The sequence below is a fragment of the Castor canadensis genome, chromosome 3 (genome assembly GCF_047511655.1).
Source record: "Castor canadensis chromosome 3, mCasCan1.hap1v2, whole genome shotgun sequence".
NCBI classification, from domain to species: domain Eukaryota; kingdom Metazoa; phylum Chordata; class Mammalia; order Rodentia; family Castoridae; genus Castor; species Castor canadensis.
The window spans coordinates 7,788,277-7,809,152 of NC_133388.1; the positions used below are offsets into that span (position 1 = coordinate 7,788,277).

The window sequence follows — 20,876 nt, forward strand, 5'->3', positions numbered from 1 at the left end:
TTTTTTTGGGGGGGGGGGCAGGGCAGTGGGCTCACTATATAGCCCCAACTAGCCTGGATCTTAATGATCCTTAATGATCTTAATGATCCTACCTTATAGCCTCCTGACTGCTAAGATTTACAGGCATGAGTCACTAAGTCCCAACACATTTCAGAACAATGATTCTTAATCTATATTTGTTGGCGGGGAGGGAGGAGAGGGAAGCTATATGAAACTATAGGTTAGAAATCTTTAAATTGACAGACCTCAGTAAAGAAATACATACTAGCTAGGAGTTCCCAGCATTCAGGAGGCTAAGGCAGGAATGAGTTTGAGGACAGCCTGGGCTACATAACCAGATCCATCTCAAAAAAACCAAAGGGGAGTGGGGAGGGAAGTGAAGAAAGAAAGGGAAAAAAGAAATACATACTTTTAAGCTCTTCAAATTATTCAAAAAATGTAAGAGAATTTAATATACATAGGAACTTTTAGCTACAAAGAAGCCTTTAAACCTTACATTACCTAAGAAAGTGAAAACAAAGGTGCTTCAAGACTTACGTTTTGCCTCTGACAGATTCTGATTAGGTGACCAGACCAACATGCCAAGATTGTCTCGTTCTTGACTGCGCCTTGCCAGTTTGGCTTGGTAGGAAGAAAAGAAAATTCTTATTATAATTTAGCAGATATAATATGCAATAAAAACAACACTAGTCTGGTCTTCCAAGCATCAGAGCATGACATCACCCACCCTTCACCTAAAGCTGCCCCCATGTAGCCCACCTAAGTTGACATCATTGAGAAGTCTGGAGCAGCAGATACAAGCTGTTGAAGCACTTTTACTTCCAGGTCCCTTCCACCTTTGATTTCATTTACTGAATACACAGGTTTAAGTGTAAGTGTTATAGCCATATGCTAGGCAATGAAACTGAGGAACTCATGTGGCTACTACTACAGCAGGACTAACCACAGGTAGAGAGAGAAAGGTCACTGTGCTCAAAGGCTGAAGCACTTGGCTGGCTCACTGCTCTGCTTAGACATGACACATCCAAAGAAACTACTTGTGGCAAGTTCTTCCACATCCTGAGTGCTCAGTCAAGGATAGTGGTACATGCACTCTGGAGGCTGAGGCAGGTGGATGAAGAGTTTGAAACCAGCCTGGGCTACATTGTGAGACCATGCCCCAACAAATAAACTGAGTTCTCCATGTGTGCTTTGAACACCCTTAACCTTTCACTGTCAGATTAACTTTTTAGTGTCTTGACAACAGTAATCCAAAGATTCTGCTAATAGCTTTATTAAAGAATAAACATTTAAGGAAGGAAAAATAAAACAATTAAAATTTTAAAAAAAGAACCATATAAAATTTAGCCTGAAAAGAAGCTTCTAAAATGCATTCAAATTCATAGCCAGGTATAGTGGTAAATGCCTAAAATCCCAGCACTCCAGGCCGAGGCAGGAGGATCATGAGTTTCAGGTGAACCTAGGCTACACAGCAACACTTTGTCTCAACCCCCCTCCCCTTCCCCCAACAACAAATCTTACAAATCTTTGATTCAAAACAGTAGATTGTGTGTGCCAAGTGTTGAGTTGACAAGTGTAGCTGGAGTAACTGCAAGCCAACTGTCAATACAACAACAGAGACATTTATAAGACATTTGTGTTTGTGTGTGTTTGTGTGTGTGTGTGTGTTACTGGGGCTTAAACTCAGGGCCTAATGCTTGCTAGGCAGGAGCTCTACCTCTTGGGCCACTCCACCAGCCCTCTGGGATTTTTTTGTTGTTGTTTTGGTGATACTGAGGGTTGAACTCAGGGACTTATGCTTTCTATGTAGGTTCTTTACCACTCAAGACATGCCACAGCCCTTTCTGCTTTGGCTATTTTTGATATAGGGTCTCACTTTACGCCCATGTCAGTCTGAACTGCAATCTTCCTACTTATACTTCCTGCATAGGTAGGATGACAGGCACACACCACCACATTCAGCTATTAACTGAGATGGGGGTCTCTTGAACATTTTGCCATGGATGGCCTCGAACCATGATCCTTCTGATCTCTGCCTCCTGAGTACGTAGGATTACAGATTTGAACCACTACACTCAGCATGTTTGTTTGTTTTTTAGATGGGGGTCTTGCTGTATTGTCCAGACTGGCCTCGAACTCACGATTCTCTTGAGTAGCTGGAATGTGACATCCTCCTGGGCTTAAAACTTTATAATTGAAAGGCAACAAAAGACAAGAAACAAGGTTCACTAAACCATACCTTTATTTTTGTTAGGAGATCTAAACCCATTCATTTTAAATGCAATTTGTGCCTTTTAATTTTTTTCTTCTTTAAATAAATTACTCTGAAAACATATTGAAAAGTTATGGACCCCCATGGTTCAGGGAAAAAAAGCAACTAAATATCCTCCTCTATTACAAACTGTATTTTAGGAAATTCATAAAGTCTGATAAGATGAATTTAGGTAGTAGGTGGGAATAGGATCTAAAGGATGAGGAGACAGGAATGTGACAAATAAGTTCAGTGCATCTGCCTTTGAGTCCGCCTCTTTATATAAACAGGATTTTGAGAAAAGTGTTAATGCTACACACAATCTAAAAATTAAGGCAGTGGACACACAGCCCACTCCTAAATGTCCTTTTATTGAGGCATAATGCCACCCACAACGGTGTAGTTCTTGTGATCACCCCACTCACAAAGCTCCAACCTCAATACGTTTGCAATTAAATTTCAACAGGACTGTTCTGTTTTCTTTTTTTTCTGGCAGTACTGGGGTTTGAACTTAGGGCTTCATGCTTGTTATACAGGCACTCTACTGCTTTAGCCACACCTCCAGCCCTTTTTGCTCCAATTATTTTTGAGGTAAGGTCTCACTTTTTCGCCTGGGCCAGGTTCAAATTGCAATACTCCTGATACCAATCTCCCAAGAAGCCAGGATAACAGGCTTGAGCTACTGTGCCCTGTGTCATCATGACTTTTGGAGGGGACAATCATTCAAACCACAACACTATGCCACCAAAGTGTGTAGCAAAAAACACATGAAAAGATGCTAAAAGTCATTAGACATTAAGGGAAATGCAAACAAACTACACGAGATACTATAACATACCTACTTAAAGATGTAAAATTATTAAGCCATGTGTGGTGACATATACCTGTGATCACAGAAGTTTAGAGGCTGAGGCAGGAGGATCTTGGAGTTTGAGGTTAGTCAAGTATACAGAGAAACTCTGTCTCAAAAATAAAAAGAAAAAGGTGGGTTCATTCAGGTGTTAACACCTGTAATCCTACCTACTCAGTACTCAGGAGGTTGAGATGGAGAAGATGGTGATTCAAAACCAACTCAGGCAAAAGTCCTTGAGACACCATCTCAACCAAAGAAAACCTGAGTGTGGTGGTGTAAGCCTGTCATCCTAAGGGCTATGTAGGAAGCGTAAAAAGGAGGATCATGGCCCAAGCTGACATGGGCATAAAAGTGACACCATATTCAAAAAAAGAAAGCAAAAAAGAATGGGGATATGGCTCCTGTGGTAGAGCATGCACCTTGTAAACATAAGGCCCTGAATTCAAACCTCAGTATCGTCAAAATAAAATAGTAACAGTTGGTATGTCCATGCAATGGAATACAGCTCAGCAATAAAAAGGAATGAACAAGAACACAAATGAACCTTAAGATAATTAAGTTGAGTGAAAGAATATAAATAGGAAAAAAATTCTATGGTGCTGGATAGGAACCGTTGGTAACAAGGTATGAACTCATGGTTTTCACTATCAACAGAACTACAGCTGAATGTATACATGCATGCACATATTTATTTTCCATCTTTGTCCACTGAGAAGGCCTTGAAGTAATGATGACAATCCAGCAAAACTGAGCACATTAACTCCTAGATATGGTTTCTAAACACTATTCTTCAATAAGAGAAACTAAAACTCCTACAGGAAATAGTTTACTTCAGGGCTGGTAGTATATTATAAAATGACCCTGGAATATTTTGCTATGCTAGAAAGCAATAACAATGGTATCTATCTCCCACTGGTCCAGTCTAGAACAATTTGAGCAACAAAATAAATGATAGAAAAAAAACTGAGTCATATCTGACTACATAGCCCAGGCTGGTCTTGAGGAAGTTCTCCTGTTTTAGCCTTCCAAGTGTTGGAATTATAGGCATGAACCACCACACCAGCTCAAATGATAAAAATTTAAATTCAAAATGGATATTAATAAATGTAAAATTATGAGACTTTTAGAAAAATCCTTGGGAAAAAAACCTGGGAACTTGGTTTGGGAGATGTTCTTAGATGAGACAGCAAGAGAATGATCTTTAAGAGATAGTAAATTGTGCTTAATCAAAATAAGTAATTTAAGCCAGACAAGGGTCATCCCAGCACTTGGAAAGCTCAGATCAGAAACAGGGAATTCCATCCTGGGCAAGAGAGCAAGATCCTGTCTCAAAAAAAAAAAAAAAAAGTACTTGGGAGGCAGATATCGGAAGGGTCACAGTTTGAGGCCAGCATGGGCAAAAAGTTCTCAAGAACCATGTCAACCAATAAAAGCTGGGCCCACGTGGTCCCACTCGGCCCGGGCATAAAGCAAGACCCTGCCTCAAAAGTAGCTAAAAGAAAAAAAAATGAAAAACTGAATTACTTTTGTTCAGCTAAAACATATTGTTGAGATCACTTCGGATCGTGAGAAAACATTTTGCACATCACATATTCCAACATTAAGAGTTGTATCCAGATACATAGACTTCCAAAGTCAACAAGAAAATAAATCAGTTTAAAAAAAATGGGCAAAAAATTTCAGTCTTCTCAGCAAAGTATGTATCCAAATGGCATATCCCATTAAAAGATGCTCAGCATCACCAGCCTTTAGGGAAATGTAGATTAAAGCCACAATGAGAATCACACTAACAGTACCTAACAGAATGTTGAAAATAAAAGACACAGGTGATAAACCAAGTGGTGGCAAGAATAAAAAGTAACTCTCACACATTGCTGGAGCAAATGTAATATGATAAAGCCACTCTTTTATTTACTAGATGACTGACTCAAGAACCTCACTCTTCAGGTGTGTAACCTTACAGAATTAGTATATGTCCTCAATAAAACTTGAATACAATTATTTTCAGCACCTTTATTCACAACCACCAGAAACTAGAAAACATCTGAATATCCTTCAAAGGGAAAATGGACACATGGCGGCATGTACACTGCATAGCAGTACACAGCAGTAGAAAATAAATGAACTATTCATCCATGCAACAAGGATGTATTTCCAAAGCATCACACCGAGGGAACAAAGCCAGTGGCAAAGGTTACTTTCATTGTGTCCATTCACAGAACATTCTGAAAACAGCACAAATACAGGGACTAGAGCACAGACCAAGAGGTTCCAGGGGTAGAGGTGCAGGAGAAATAAGAAAAGTACAAGGTGGTTTTCTGAGGACATGGAATATATACCAAAAGTTAGTCAACTTTGCTTTTTGTAGATTGAAAATTAAAAATTCAATGAAAAGAAAGCAATGTCATTGATTTGTAGACAGAAACTGATGGGTATTGAAAGAAAGTGCTAACTCTGAGGCTGCTCTCTTTGTTTAAAATAGATTACCAAGTGTTGAAGATCTCAGAAAATAAACTCAGACGTACCTAGAGTACCAAGAAGGATCAGGATCATAGGGAACCTGAAATTACCAACTGTCATCAATGGGGAGAAGAAAGGGGCTCACACCACTGGTAGGAATGTACTGTTGTACCACTACTGACCAAAGGAACCTGGAAGTATGCAGTAAAGTTGAAGCAGGCCTACCCTGAAACCCAGCAATTCCTTGTCTTGACATAATGTAGGCACAAGAGTGAGATTTTTTTTTCAAAATGCTGGTCAGACATATGGAAATTACTGGGTCCTAATTAGCTTTTTTGTTTTTGTGGTACTAGAGTTTGAACTCAGGGCTGCCTGCTTGCAAAGTAGACATTCTACCACTTGAGCCACAACTCTTAGCCCTCTAATCAGCACTTTTAAAAAAGTGTAAGGCTGACAGAGTGGCTCAAATGGTACAGTGTCTGCCTAGCAAGCATGAGGCTAAGTTCAAGCCCCAGTACTGCCAAAGGAAAAAAAAAAAATGTAAGAATGAAAAACATCAGCATACAGTTTAATTCACTGTGCATATAATTACTGGTAGAGCTTTTTGAAAGCTTAAAAGTCCCTGCACTAGAGACTCTTCAAGACAAGGCCCGGAATAACAATGTGTTACTCAGTTATGTGTATTGTTTTGTTTTTTAAACTAGGTCTACTATGTTGTCCAGACTGATCTCAAACTCCTGAGCTCAAGCCATCCTCACACTTCAGTCTCCAGAGTAAACAGGCACTATAGGCATTCCCCACTATGCCCAGTTCTGCTGCTTAGTTTTACAAGTCAACTTGGCCAGGGTATAATATCCAATTATTTAATCAAACACTAATGTAAATATTCCTGTGAAAGTACTTAGTAGATAGGATTAATAACTACGATCAGTTAATGCTAAGTGAAGATTACCTTCCATAATGTGGGTTGGCCTCAATTCAGTCTACTGAAAGGGCTTAGAAGCAAACATTGAAAATTTTTTTAGAAGAAACTGAAACTAAAGTCTCAACTCCTCTCTGTAGGCCTGCCCTACATATTTCAGACTTGCCATCCCCAACGAATTTTTTTAAAAGTTCCTGAAAATAAACCTCTAGATAGCTACACACAGTATACATACCTGTACATATTCCTTAAGCTCTATCTATCTAGAGACCCCTGACTGATAAGGATAGATAGTCACTAGAGAATTGGGGTATAGTACAAAATACAGAAAAAATCTTTAATGTTCATTGACAAGGATTAGATAAACCATAGCTGTATGAATTTAAAGGAATTAAATACAGAAAATAAAATTTATCATTTCTATGCTTTATTTAATTAATTAATTATTTATTTTGCAGCACTGAACTCAGGGCCTACATCTTGAGCAACTCCACCCGCCCTTTTGGTGAAGGTTTTTTTCCAAGATAGGGTCTCACTAAGTATTTGCTCAGGCTGGCTTTCAATTCTCCTGATCTCTGCCTCCCAAGTAGCTACGATTACCATCTATTTCATTTTGATTACAAAAAGAAGTCAAAAGAAACATAATACTAAAAGGTAAAAGTGATGTTCTACATCCTATAGGGAGTACATTTAAAGAGTAAGGTGTTACCGATAAAGATAATTTTTTAAAATCAGGTTAGCAGCCGTTCTGAGAGTGGGAAATTTTGCTTTGTGGCATCTAATGTTTCAGAACTCTTTGAAAACCTAGGCAGCAGGGAGGTAAATACTACTGTGTTTTTATGTTGGTATAATTTCAAAATGCATAAGAATTTAAAAGAAATCCCTCATTGTATGATTTAATGTTTCCTAATACAGTTTCTGTACTTAAATTTAAAAGCACCTTGTCCCACACTAAGGAAATTATCCTAGCATATTTTCTGTTCTGCTCTGAAACCATGAATTAGTTGTCAACTGTCTGAGAGAGATAACAACTTAAATTTAAATTTACATTCCCAACAGCATCATATAAAGGTTCTTATTTCTCCACACCTCACCAATACTTGCTATTGGCTGACTTTTTGGTTCTAGCCAGCAGATGTGGTCTCTCACTGTGGTACGAATTGCATTTCCCTGATGACTAAGGAATACTGGACATGTTTATTGGCCACTTGTATACATCTTTCTTGGAGAAATGTCTTTTCAGATCCTTTGCCCATTATTAAATTGGATTAGTTGTATAAAGTGTTGGGGATATAAAATGGTGCAGTTCCTCAAAAGGTTAAATTGAACAATCATATAGCCCTGAGTACAAAGCCCACAGAAATGAAAACATACATCCACATGAAACTTGTACACAAATGATCATAGCACATCATACATAATGGCCAAGAAGTGGAAATAACCCCAAATGTCCATCAACTGGTAAGTGACTAAACAAAATGCAATATACCCTAGGATGGATTATACTGCCATAGAAAGAAGTAACATATTGATACATGCTCAATATCGATGAAAACTGAAAAATTATTCTAAATGAAAACAAGCCAGTCATAAAAAAACAAAAACTTGGTATTATATGACTCCATTTATATGAATCAACAGGCAACTCCAATGACAGGAAATAGACTAGTGCTTGCCAGAGGCTGTGGGATGTTTGTGAGAAAAGGAGAATCACTATTAATAAGGTCAGGGTTTCTTTGCAGATGATGAGAATTTTCTTCCACTGATTTGTGCTCATAGCTGCACAGCTCTGTGAATATATTAAAAACTACTAGATTACATATGAATAAATGAATAAAAATAAATAAATAAAAATTTTAAAACCCCACTACATTGCACATTTCAAGTAAGTGAACTGTGTGTTTAGTAAATTGTATCTCTACAAAGCTGTTCCTAAAAAAGATAGGAATACTTATTTTAATTGTTTCTGACATTTTTTCTCATGAATAAACTAATTAAAAAGCAAAAATATCAAAATGTAGATAAGACAAAGATAAATGTAAAAAGTGGATAAATTCCTAAAAAAAAAAAAGTGGATTACTGGGGAGAAAGAAAGAGAATTTGTAATTTAGCTTCATATGTTTCCCCCTTGCTTAGACTTTCACCATAAGAATGCATCTGTGGGCTGGTGGAATGGCTAAAGTGTAGCAAGCAGGACGCCACTGAGTTATAACCCTAATACCACCAAAAGAATGTACTTGTAGTTCTTCTGCAATTAAGTTTTCCTTTAAAGTAAAATATGTTAAGGAAACTCAAATACAAATTATACCATTTCATAATGCTTTTATCTCTTATGTTGCTCTTTTCCTAAGTAAGAGACATGGACAAATTACTTAACAAAAACTATACCAAACAGTTTCAATAACTTAAGAACGGAATTTTGACAGGGACACCCACTGGAGGGGGAGGGGAAGAGAAGAGGGAAAAAAAGAGGTGGGGAGGGAAAGGAGGAAGGAAAGAGAAAGGAGGAAAGAAGGGAGGGAGAGAGAGAGAAAGAGGGAAAGAGAGAAAGGGAGAAAGGAAAAGAAGGAAGGGAGGAAAGAAGACAGAATCATACACACTTAACTACTCAGTTTCAGTAAGTTTGTTCTTCCTTTGGCACTGTTTGTTGTTGTTTTGTTTGTTTACTTTTGCTTATTTATTTATTTGTGGTGTTGAACTCAGGGCCTGTACATGCTAGGTAAGTACTCTACCACTGAGCTACAACCCCAACCCTTGATTTTTGAGACAGGGTCTCTTATAACTGGCTTTGAACTTGCTCTATAGTCCAGGATAGCCTCCAACTTTCAGTCGTCCAGCTTTCACCTCCTGAGTGCTGGAATTACAGGTCTGCACTATTAAGTTGGTCTTTTCTTGTGCACTTTCATAGTACTTTCATAGTGTATCACACAGTTAGGCAAATTACCACACTCCCAGGGCCTGAAAATACTTGGGCAACAAAAAAGTAACTTTTAAAACCTGTAACTATAAACCAAGACTCTCCTCATTTTTACACCCCTTGGCCTACCAGAAGGGGAAAAAAGCTACCTTTCTGGGAGGACCGAGCTCTCAAAATGGCACAGTAAAAGGAACTGGTTTGAACTTACCATCAAAGATGACAAGAGTTAGTAGGCTTCATCCCAGGAATGCAGGGGTGGTTCAACATATGAAAATCAATAAATGTAATAAACTACATTAACAGAAGCAAAGACAAAAACCACTTGATCATCTCAATAGATGCAGAAAAGGCCTTTGATAAGATCCAACACCATTTCATGATAAAAGCTCTAAGAAAACTAGAAATAGAAGGAAAGTTCCTCAACATTATAAAAGCGATAGATGACAAACCTACAGCCAGCATCATACTTAACAGAGAAAAACTGAACCCATTCCCTCTAAAATTAGGAACTAGACAAGGATGCCCACTATCTCCACTCCTATTCAACATAGTACTGGAATTCCTAGCCAGAGCGATTAGGGAAGAAGAAGGAATAAAAGGAATACAAATAGGTAAAGAAACTGTCAAAATATCCCTATTTGCAGACGACATGATCCTATACCTTAAAGACCCAAAAAACTCTACTCAGAAGCTTCTAGACATCATCAATAGCTATAGCAAGGTAGCAGGATATAAAATCAACATAGAAAAATCATTAGCATTTCTACACTAATAATGAACAAACTGAAAAAGAATATATGAAAACAATTCCAGTTACAATAGCCTCAAAAAAAATCAAATACCTAGGTGTAAACCTAACAAAGGATGTGAACGATCTCTACAAGGAAAACTATACACTTCTGAAGAAAGAGATTGAGGAATACTATAGAAAGTGGAGAGACCTCACATGCTCATGGATTGGTAGAATAAACATAGTAAAAATGTCTATACTCCCAAACGTAATCTACATGTTTAATGCAATTCCCATCAAAATTCCAATGACATTCATTAAACAGGTTGAAAAATCTACCGTGAAATTTATATGGAAACACAAGAGGCCACGAATAGCCAAGGCAATACTCAGTCAAAAGAACAATGCTGGAGCTATCACAATACCCGACTTCAAATTATATTACAAAGCAATAACAATAAAAACAGCATGGTACTGGCACAAAAACAGACATGAAGACCAGTGGAACAGAATAGAGGACCCGGATATGAAGCCACACAACTAAAACCAACTTGTCTTCAACAAAGGCGCTAAAAATAAACGATGGAGAAAAAGCAGCCTCTTCAACAAAAACTGCTGGGAAAACTGGTTAGCGTTCTGCAAAAAACTGAAACCAGATCCATGTATATCACCTTATACCAATATTAACTCAAAATGGATCAAGGATCTTAATATCAGACCACAAACTGTAAAGTTGATACAGGAAAGAGTAGGAAATACTCTGGAATTAATTGGTATAGGTAAGAACTTTCTCAATGGAACCCCAGCAGCTCAGCAACTAAGAGAAAGCATAGATAAATGGGACTTCATAAAACTAAAAAGCTTCTGTTCATCAAATGAAATGGTCTCTAAACTGAAGAGAACACCCACAGAGTGGGAGAAAATATTTGCCAGATACACATCAGACAAAAGACTGATAACCAGAATATATAGGGAACTTAAAAAACTAAATTCTCCCAAAACTAATGAGCCAATAAAGAAATGGGCAAGCAAACTAAACAGAACTTTCTCAAAAGAAGAAATTCAAATGGCCAAAAAACACATGAAAAAATGCTCACCACCTTTAGCAATAAAGGAAATGCAAATTAAAACCACACTAAGATTCCACCTCACCCCTGTTAGAATAGCCATCATTAGCAACACCAACAACAACAGGTGTTGGCGAGGATGCGGGGGAAAAAGGAACCCTCTTACACTGTTGGTGGGAATGTAAACTAGTACAACCACTCTGGAAAAAAATTTGGAGGCTACTTAAAAAGCTAAACATTGATCTACCACTTGATCCAGCAATACCACTCTTGGGGATATACTCAAAAGACTGACACAGGTTACTCCAGAGGCACCTGCACACCCATGTTTATTTGCAGCACTATTCACAATAGCCAAGTTATGGAAACAGCCAAGGTGCCCCACTACTGACGAATGGATCAAGAAAATGTGGTATTTATACACAATGGAATTTTATGCAGCCACGAAGAAGAACGAAATATTATCATTCGCTGGTAAATGGATGGAATTGGAAACATCATTCTGAGTGAGGTTAGCCTGGCCCAAAAGACCAAAAATCGTATATCTAATGTCCTCATATGCGGACATTAGATCAAGGGCAAACACAACAAGGTGATTGAACCTTGATCACAAGATAAAAGTGAGAGCACACAAGAGAGATATGAGGATAGGTAAGACACCTAAAAAATTAGTTAGCATTTGTTACTCTCAACGTAGAAAAACTAAAGCAGATACCTTAAAAGCAACTGAGGCCAGTAGGAGAAGGGTACCAGGAACTAGAGAAATGGTTAGATCAAGAAGAATTAACCTAGAAGGTAACACACATGCACAGGAAATTAATATGAGTCAACTCCCTGTACAGCTATCCTTATCTCAACTAGCAAAAACCCTTGTTCCTTCCTATTATTGCTTATACTCTCTCTTCAACAAAATTAGAGATAAGGGCAAAATAGTTTCTGCCAGGTATCGAGGAGGTGGGGGTGAGAGGCAGGGGGCGGGGTGGGTGGTAAGGGAAGGGGTGGGGGCAGGGTGGAGAAATGACCCAAGCAGTGTGTGCACATATGAATAATAAAAATAAATAAATAAAAAAGATGACAAGAGTTTGCAGATACTGGACTTTAGTTATTTCAATGAACAAATGCAGAATTATAAATACATATAAAATTTTTAAAGAAGTAGGAACAGAAACCACAGAAAGTGAGTGAGGAACAAGACAGCATCAAAAATTACAAGATTTCAGGCTGAGGGCATGGCTCTAGTAGTAGAACACCTGCCTAGTAAGCATGAGGCCATGAGTTCAAACTCCAGTGCCACAAAAAAATAAATAAATAAAAGTTTTTAAAAATACAATAAAATAAATTATAAGAATTAAAAACTAACCAGCTGCTACTTTTTTAAAATACAATTATCCAAACAAAACAACTCAATGAGTAAAATGAAGCAGATTAGATACAAGATCTTTATTTACAATGCATAATAGAGATAAGAGAAAAAGATTACGTACAGAATATGTTTCTCACTGGTGAGGCAACTCAGCAGTAGAGCATATACTTATTTAGCATACATACGTATTAGCATATGCAAGACCCTGGGTTCCATCCCCAATACCACTGCAGACAGATAAAGGTATATAGAGATAAACATCTCAGTTAACAGTGTAAACAAAAACTAAAAAATACAGAACACAATGAACAAGATTAAGTGTACATGCTTTGAAAGTGGTGTCTAGAGTATAAACATTCTTTTCAAGCAAACATACCAAATATCTATAGAAACTAATCATGCACAAGGCCAACACTAACCACATTTCAAAGACTCAGTAGCTGGCCAGGCTTGGTGTTGCATACCTGTTATCCAAACACTTGGGAGGCTAAAGCTAGAGGATCACAAGTTCTAGGTCAACCTAGTCTATACAGCGAGACCCTGTCTCAAAAAAAAAACAAAAACATACAAATCTGAAAACATCAGCAACTTTCTAAGAACAATAATGAAAAGACAAACCAAATATCTTTATGCAGTTATCTGTAATCCTCAGTGGAAGAAGAAATCTTGATAAAAAATTTAAAATTGAACAATAGAAAAATATAAACTTTGGAGAAACAGCTGAAGAGGTGGTTTACAAAAAAAGATCCACAGCTGTGAATGCTTAATAAGATTAGGATAAAAATTACTCTGCTAAGAGAAACTAAAGCAGTTACTTTAAAGCGACAGAGGCCAATAGAAGAAGGGAACCAGGAGCTAGAGAAAAGGTTAGTTTGAGAAGAATTAATTTAGAAGGTAACACACATGCACAGGAAAGCAATGGAAGTCAACTCCCTGTATAGCTACCCTTATCTCAACCAGCAAAAACCCTTGGTCCTTCCTATTATTGCTTATACTCTTTCTTCAACAAAATTAGATATGGGCAAAATAGTTTCTGCCTGGTAGTGAGGGCGGGGGGGAGGGGGGTTAAGAGAGAGGGCGGGAGAAAGGGTGAGAAATGACCCAAACATTGTATGCATATATAAATAAAAGAAAAAACAAAACAAAAAAAATTACTCTGCTAAGCATCTAACTGAAGAACTTGGAAATAATGTACAAATGAAGGAAAGCAGAAGGAAGGCAATAAAAATCAGAAATTAGTGAACTAGAGGAGATAAAGCCAAAGCTATTTCCTTAAATAAATAAATAAATAAATAAATAAACAAACTGAAATAAAGTAAAATGAAATGGCAACTAATCTCACTGGATGTGATGGTGGATGATCATGCCTATGATCTCAGCAAGGCTGAGGCAGGAGGATTTCTAGAGACCCGCCTCAGTAACATAGTAAGACCATGTCTTTAAAAACAAAAACAACAAAAAGAAACTAATCTCTGAAGAATTTGGTAAAAGTGAAAAGATATAATTTTAGGAATGTAGAGTTAACTCCAGACCTACTAGAAATTAAAGATAAAAAATTATGCAGCACATGAGAGGGTTGTGCTTCCATGAGATTATATATTTGTCTTCCTCTTTCTCTTGCAGTGGCAGGGGTACTAGGAGCAACTGCTGGGGTCAGGCCAGCACTGCTAAAAACTTCCTGCATATTAGCTCTTTCAGTCCTCACACAATTGCGACCAGCACTCTCACCCCAGGTCTATGTGAAGAGAAAGGCACAGAAGGCAGAATAACTTGCATAAGATGCACTGTGGCCACCAAAAACCCTAGAGAGCCTTGGGTTTAGTTTTCCAGGACCCTCTCCCTGCTAATCATTGGAAATCCCCCTTTAAGTCTGTGGAGTGGAAGGGAAGTGATTGTTCAGAGTCCACTATGTCCTCAATGACCTGAGTCAGAGCAGAAAGGGGAAGACAAGAGAAGAGCCAGTTAGATGAAGGTAGAGGAAAAAGCACACACAAAACATGGAAAAGTCTGTCATTTCCCTCCAAGTAGGCACTTCTTATCACAAATAATCATACCATTTAAGACATGCTCATGAGGGAGGGCTGGCAGAATGGTTCAAGTGGTAGAGCGCCTGCCTAGCAAGCTTGAGGCCCAGAGTTCAAACCTCAGCACCAGAAAAAAAAAAAAAGGACATGCTCATGGCTTCAGGCTTTTATAACACACATATTGTTTTCCACAATTCAAACTTTTCTCAAAATGTCTTAATTTCATCAGCAGCTTAATGGTTATAAAAATAGTAGTAATCAGATGATAATATAATGAAATTCTACCTTCTTTCTAAGGTTCTTGACAAGAAAACTGAGGTTGAAACTTAAGCCTCTACAGAGCACCACAGGATCACTATATCCATATTAATATTTGCATGTCTTCATAGCATCACGTCATCTTAGTGGTAAGTTAGCTCTCATAAATAGGATGGCTACTTTGTTCAAGTTAAACTCTATGTTCTTATGGTTGCACTAAATTACCCACATAAAAAAGACCACATGGAATTACAAATATAGTAGGATAGATTACACATGAGTAGGGATCAAGAAAGTAAAAAAAGAATAAAGCTTTAAAGACAAGTAAATTCCTATCCCTAATCAAACCAACTGGCCACACATACTCTTACTGTATTCTAAGAAGGTAAGTATTACTATGTACCTCAGGCTGACCTCAAACTTGTGATCTTCCTGCCTCACCTCTTGAGTGCTGAGATTATAGTAGGTACCACCATGTCAGACTTGATTTATTCTGACCAGTGTTAACAGAACAGTAACTATCCTTGGAAGAACGGTCTTAGGATAGCATTGTATCCTTTGTTACAATGTTTTTTACCTTCAGGAACTATGGACTATAGAATACCAGAGGCAGAGGAATTAAACGGCCACAAGAATAATTAGTGATCACAGATTTGGACCTAAATTGATCTTTTCTCACTTTTTTTCCTACCCCTTCCTTGAACAAGTGTTTCCTGGGTGCCTCTTTCTAACCTGGTAGCAAATACTCTTCCTTATACCCTAACATCTGTGCTTGAGATTTTTTTTCCTACTATTTATGCTAATGGTTTCCACATTTATATCTGTAGAACACAATACTCACAGAATCCAACAACCACTCCAAAGCATCTCCAACTCAACATGTACAAAACTGAACTTTCCTCCCTCTCATTCAGCCTTACCAGCACTACCACCAAGGTGATTCCTCTCAATTATCTCAAAAGCAGACACTGTCACACAGTCATCAACAGCAAGATAGATGCCTGCAAGTCACCTTAGACTCCTCCCTTATCTCTTCTAGCATTCCCCCAAATCCATTAAGCCCCATCAATTACATCTACTCAGCTTTTCTCAAACCCAATGTTCCTTCTCCACACCTAATGCCACTGACTTGAGACCTTCATTTTCTTTTCTCTCTTTTTTTTTTGCGGCAGGGGGTGGGGGGGAGGAGGGCAGGCAATAATTGGGGTTTGAACTTAGGACGTTGTGCTTGCAAAACAGGTGCTCTACACCATCTTTTCTTACTTTGTCTTGTTTTAAAGGCTCCAGGCTAACAGAGACCTAATACATGGCCCTATCCCCAAATCCAGTCTTTCCTTTATGGCTAGAGCAACCTTTCTGAATCACAATTCAGATTAAATCACTTCGCATGCTGGCTTCAATATGTAGCCCAGGCTGGCCTTGAGCTCATGATCCTCCAGTCTCAGCCTCCTAAGTGCTGGGATTACAGACATGCACAGCCCCACCACTAAGCAGGGGATATACATAACTGCCTTCCAGAGAAGAGTATGACAGGGATGGGACTTTACAGTGGAGTCACCTGACTAGATCAACATCAGCAGTACTGGTAAATCATACTGACAGTAGGTGCCCTTGACAGGTGTTGAGAATGGAACTTTATCTCTGTGGTCATCCTCCCCAAAAACCCGTAACCTCGGTCTAATCATGAGAGAAAAAAACCCAACTGAAGAACATCCTATAAAATTTCTGACCAGTATTCCTCAAAACAGCAATGTCATCAAAAAGAAGTAAACTGAAACTATCACAGCCAAGAGAAGCCTAAGGAGACATGGCAACTAAACAGAATATGATGTCTTAGATGGGATCCTGGAACAGAAAAGGGCTTTTAGGTAAAAACTAAGGAAATCTGAATAAATTGTGATCTTCAGGTAATAATAATGAATCAGTCTTTAATTATGACAATTGTACCATACTAATGTAAGAGGCTATTAATAGGGGAAAGTAGGTGTGGGGTATTCAGAAACTCTCCATGCTATCTTTGCAACTTTTCTGTAAATCTAGAAATATTCTAAATAAAAATTTTTAAAAATTGTTTCCTCACTTTCCCATGTGTGTAGTATAAAACCAACCCTATGCAAGGCCCTTTACAACCAGACCAGCCTATCTTTCTACCACTATGCTCCACACTTAATGCCTCAGCTTTCTCTCAGGTGGCAATTCTACTACTGTGCCTTTGTACTTTCTTACTGATTTCTTTCCAACTGCAATGTCTCTTCCTATTTCTCCCACCAGTTGACTTCTACTACAGGCTTGAGGATCACTGTTTTTGTCTTTGGACATTGTTCTTTCTCTCTGTCAGTCCAGGCCAGCTGTCTATTCCCCCTCAATATCCCTGTAACACTGGGAAGGGGGAAGGAATGATCTTTCACAGCTCAGACTCTTAACCATGAACTGTTTGCAAAAGGACAAAGGCTGTTGTGAAAGAACAATGAGCATAGTGCTCAAATTCCTATAAGGATCAGAAAGGGCACATATTACATACTTGGTGCATGCTTAATAATACTTCTTAAATAACAGCGATTATTCTTTCTGCCTCCCCCGTCAAGTTGCAGTCCTTGAGAGTTTAGTATCTTCATCATCTAGCACATTCCATGTGCTTTGTAAGCAATGAATTAATACACATAAAGTTAAGAGTTTACATAGCCAACCAATGAAAAGTTCTGAAAAAGAAGCAGTACCTCATTCTACTCCCTTTCCTTCACCACAGCAGGCCATGCTGACAAGTTTGAGAACGAAGTGGCAGAGACACAACTCTTGTAGCTCACGGGCCCCTGGAATGCATCCCTCCCCTTCACTTCCTAGGTCTCTCTTGACACTGCTATACCCTCTTTATGGGTCCCTCCACTGGGCTATTTTAAGAATACTATGGGATGTGAGGGCGATCTGGCTGTGACATCTGTCACCCCATTGATCGCCAGGGTTGATTCGGCTGATCTGGCTGGCTAGGCGGGTGTCCCCTTCCTCCCTCACCGCTCCATGTGCATCCCTCCCGAAGCTGCGTGCTCGGTCGAAGAGGACGACCATCCCCGATAGAGGAGGACCGTTCTTCGGTCAAGGGTATATGAGTAGCTGCGCTCCCCTGCTAGAACCTCCAAACAAGCTCTCAAGAATACTATGATTCACAATGCTTCAATGATAAAAACTGGATTATTTCCCTTAGTATTGGCTTCACCACTGTGCAGCCAACGCCCAATGTGTCCTTTCCTGATTTCTCAAAGAAGTTAGACTCTAATCAATGCTACTGAAGCAAACTCTCTGTCTACACTAGAAATTGAACTAGTATACTCAGTTTCTTTCTAACTGAAAACATATTTTCTCTCATTCCCTCAGACCTACTAGTGTCTTAGTCCTCCTAGAGAAACCACAAACATTTCTCTTGCCTATTACCAAGTTCACCACTTAACACCCACAAAATAGTGCCACATGTAACCCTAAAACCAATACAAATGGGGAAAAGTACCTCAGAGATCAATTAACTTTCACAATGTCTTAGGCCCACACTGCTCATTTCTCCTGCCACTGCCTTGGCAGTAACGTCACAGAAGCATGTTGCTCAAAATGGGTGTACCGTATTGCTGGGTCACCAAAAAGTACTCCAAAAGAAAAATCCTGAAGCCATGTCTAACTGAAGCCACACCATCATAAGAATTACAATGAGACCCAGGTCCTCCTGTGACATAGCATTCCAAATACTATCTTTTCCATGACCCAGTGAAAAACTTTAACAAAACTCATACTCTAGCTGAGAATCTATCTCTTTAAAAGTATACCCATGTTAGGAGGATCATGATCTAAAGCCGACTCCCAGAAAAACCTGAAAAATAAAGCAAAAAAGGGCTGGGGGGGCCTGGCTCAAGTAGTAGAGTGTCTGCCTAGCAAGCATGAGGCCGAGTTCAAACCAAAAAAAAAAAGTATGCCCATATTAGTGACTGGGGAGGTAGCTCAGTGAGACAGTCCTTGCCATAAATGCCTGAGGCCCTGGGTTTGATCCCCAGCACTGACCAAAAAAAAAAGAAAAAGAAAAAAAAGATATATAATTATTTACACTATCTTTCTACCTGAAAGTTTGGTAGAGCAGGATATTACAAGGGAAGTACAAAAAAAATGCTCACCAAGAATGTTACCAGAAGTGTGCTGCAAATTAGTTTGGGCTTTCTGAAGGGCAGTTTGTCAATATTTACCAAAGCCTCTAATAATTTATCACAAAGTTATTTATCAAGTGCTGCTGATAATTGCATTAAATTGGGAAGAACCTAAATGTCCAACAAGAGACTGAAAGGGCTGGTAGATCCATACAAGGGAAACCATGTGCACTAGAAGGTGAAGTACATTTAGCCTCAAGGGAAACGACAAAAAAGCAAATCTAAGCAAATGACAGTGAGGTGCTGGTGGAGGGGCTCAAACACTAGAGAGCCTGCCTAGCAAGCATAGGATCCTGAGTTCAAACTCCAGTACTACCAAAAAAATTTTTTAAGATACCTAAAATATACACTTAAAAAAAAAAAGCAAATGACAAAGCAGCACTGCTTGATTATCCATACCAACAGTTCACGTCTGCTTGAAACTAAGTTTCCATAAATGGAAATAAATACTAACATCCTGATACTGTCAGCTTACCTGCAGATGGCCTGCCAGTGCCCCACACTCCACGTCCCCTCTGACAGTAGCATCCACTTTGTCTGAAGTGCACCCTTCTCCCCCAGGTGTCTCCCAAAACACTTTATCAATGATATTACTGACTTAACTTTTCCTTCCTTATTTATTTTTTGGCACAAATTCAGTTCTCCTGAGTGCTGGAGAGCTGAATTTACATCTCATGCCTGGTTTAAACTTCTCCTAATGAGAAACTTTCTTCCTTCTGAGTCTTACTAGGGAATGCTAACAATATGAAAACACTGATACAGTTTAACCAAAGATGAAGGAATGGGTATTACATTTTAGAGTGGAATAAAAAAAGCAATGTGGGTTAGATATTCTAAAATCTATATAATTATGACTGACTTTTCTATAACTAATCCAGTTTGTGAGGACTGTATTAGATTTCTATCCTCCTTCTCTCCTTGTAGGTTTTTCTTTTTTGTGGGACTGGGTTTTGAGCTCAGGGCTTCACTCTTGAGCCACACGTCTAATCCATTTTTGGGGGTGGGGGTGGGGTCCCTCGAACTATTTGTCCAGGTTGGTCTCAACCCACAATCCTCAAGATCTCAGCCTCCCAAGTAACTAGGATTATAGGCATGAGCCTCTGGCACCTGGCTCTCCTCCCTTTTTTTTTTTTTTTTTTTTTTTTTGATCCCAGGGATTAAATCCAGGGCCCAAGTATATGCTATGCTGCTAAACTACACACTCAGCCCTATATTAGCCATACATTTTGGGGGTTGGGGGCAGTACTTGGGTTTAAACTCAGGACTTTGTGCTTGCTAAGCAGGCAAGCTACCACTTGAGCTGTACCCCCAGATTATCTATACTTTTGATATATAATTTTACCCTTTTGGAAGAGAGGGTGCTGGGGATTGATCCCAGGGCCTCACACATGCTAGGCAAGCACTTTACTACTACACCCCCAACACCACTACAACTTGAACTACATCCTGAGTCCTCCATCCTCTTTATTTTTAAAAAAAGAAAATTGAGCTTAGGGGTGTGGCTGAAGTAGAACAGTACTTGCCTAGCATGTTCAAGGCTGGTTTCATTTCCCAGTTTTACAAAAAAAAAAAAAAAAATTAATTCAAATGATATATTGTAAGAATTTTTGTAAATGTCACAATGTACCCCAGTACAATATAAAAAAGAAAAAATTTAAAGTACACTTAAAAAAATTAAAAACAATTTTATAAACTGAAGCAACTGCAATTCATATAAATTTTATCATATTAAAGTAACATCTACCTTTAAGATTAGGCTTGAAGATGAAAGAATGAAAATCATGCAATCTCTTCATCAGCATACTAATCTGGTAATATCACACTTTAAAATGGCATAGACTAAGGCTGGG

General features: G+C 38.6%; 1 protein-coding gene across 4 annotated transcripts in view; it reads right to left on the reverse strand.

Moving 5' to 3' along the window:
• The window catches only part of Rcor1 (REST corepressor 1), a 121,114-nt gene that overhangs the window by 52,205 nt on the left and 48,033 nt on the right, over positions 1-20,876 (reverse strand). For all 4 annotated transcript variants that reach the window (XM_074067118.1, XM_074067116.1, XM_074067117.1 and 1 more), the window contains exon 3: positions 538-621. In XM_074067118.1, the coding sequence (XP_073923219.1) occupies positions 538-621 (84 nt within the window). The remainder of the gene's footprint in view (positions 1-537; positions 622-20,876) is intronic.